General features: G+C 66.7%; 1 protein-coding gene across 1 annotated transcript in view; it reads left to right on the top strand.

Moving 5' to 3' along the window:
* LOC112966188 (scavenger receptor cysteine-rich type 1 protein M130-like) overlaps nt 1-1,072 on the top strand; it is a gene marked incomplete at its 5' end in the record, with an annotated part of 5,943 nt that extends 4,871 nt beyond the window's left edge. The window contains 3 exons of the mRNA XM_026066026.1: nt 26-109; nt 409-537; nt 727-1,072. Of these exons, the coding sequence (XP_025921811.1) occupies nt 26-109; nt 409-537; nt 727-851 (338 nt within the window). The remainder of the gene's footprint in view (nt 1-25; nt 110-408; nt 538-726) is intronic.
* Nucleotides 1,073-1,215: the final 143 nt, after the last annotated feature.

Here is a 1,215-nt window from a genome sequence, read left to right as displayed (position 1 = left end):
CCTCCCCTAACACCCCGTCCTCCAGGCTCCCCGTCGGAGGGCTCAGCGACAAAGCTGCCGTATTACACCAGCGACAGCGTGGAGGCCAGCAGCCCCGGGACAGCCCCAGGTACGGGGCCGGGGCACAGGACCGTGCTGCCACGCACCCAGAGGTGCAGCCCTCGCGCCGCAGCCAGTGCCAGCATGGGCCTCACGCGGTGCCTGGGGCAGCACGGCCGCGTGGCCCTCGGTTATTTTCTGGGCCGGCACTCGTGGCTGGGGACGAGCCTCAGGTCTGCCGGCTCCACCCGAGAGCTGGCAGCCCCTCACAGTGGGCCCCAACGTCGGCACCCCCAACTCCGCGGTCGCTGGGGCTGGCAAAACGCGACCCCTGCCCCGGCCTGCATTTCACTCCCCTGTCTGTCGCAGACACCCCTGCCCTGCCCAGGCACGACCCCCCAGACGGGTATGATGATGCCACGGCCGTGCTGGACCCGGGAGAGGCCGCTGCTCCGGGGCCAAGCGATGGAGGTGTCTCCAAGGTGGAGGAGCTGGGAGGTAAGAGGTGCAGCAGCCTGCGCGACAGCGCTGCCATTGCAAGCGCCATGCTGTGCTGCCGGGAGAGGCATCTCGCCCACGTTCTGCCATGGTGGTGGGCAGTGCCTGGGCATGGGGGAAGCCACAGCCTGGGCCTGGCAGCTGTGGGGTGAAACGGCCCCTGTCAGGCACCAGTCTTGCTGTCCCCAGCAGGGAGCCGGCCCTTGCTGAGCCCCCTGGAGCCGCCGGGAGACATGATAGACGCCCCAGCCTCAGCGCCGAGGGACGCGGGCTACGACGACGTTGGTGTCAGCAGCCCCAGTATGTTGCTGTGAGCACTGCGTGGCCGCGCTGTGGCAGTCCCTGAGGACACGTGCAGCCCTGTAGTTCTCTGCCCCCGTGGAGCCACAACCCAGCCATAGAGAGCATCATCCGCCTGACTGTGCGCCCGCTCGGGCCTGCCAGGGACTACGGGTACTGTGGAGAACTGCCTCCATCATCCCTCCCACACAGCCCTGCGGGTGCTGCCTGACTGTGTGTGTGCTTCCAGTCTGCATTTCTCTCTTTACTATTAAAAAAACAAAGATTTCTGGAGCCTCAGCCCCAGGGTCGGTGCTTCGGGCACATTGTCATCTCCTGGGGGTGGCTGGGGCAGACACGGAGCATGTCCTGGTCAGCGTGATTCCTCTCACGCGGAAC

This window comes from Apteryx rowi, unplaced genomic scaffold (genome assembly GCF_003343035.1).
Source record: "Apteryx rowi isolate R43461 unplaced genomic scaffold, aptRow1 scaffold_2368, whole genome shotgun sequence".
NCBI lineage: Eukaryota > Metazoa > Chordata > Aves > Apterygiformes > Apterygidae > Apteryx > Apteryx rowi.
This window is presented reverse-complemented; position numbering and strand designations above follow the sequence as displayed.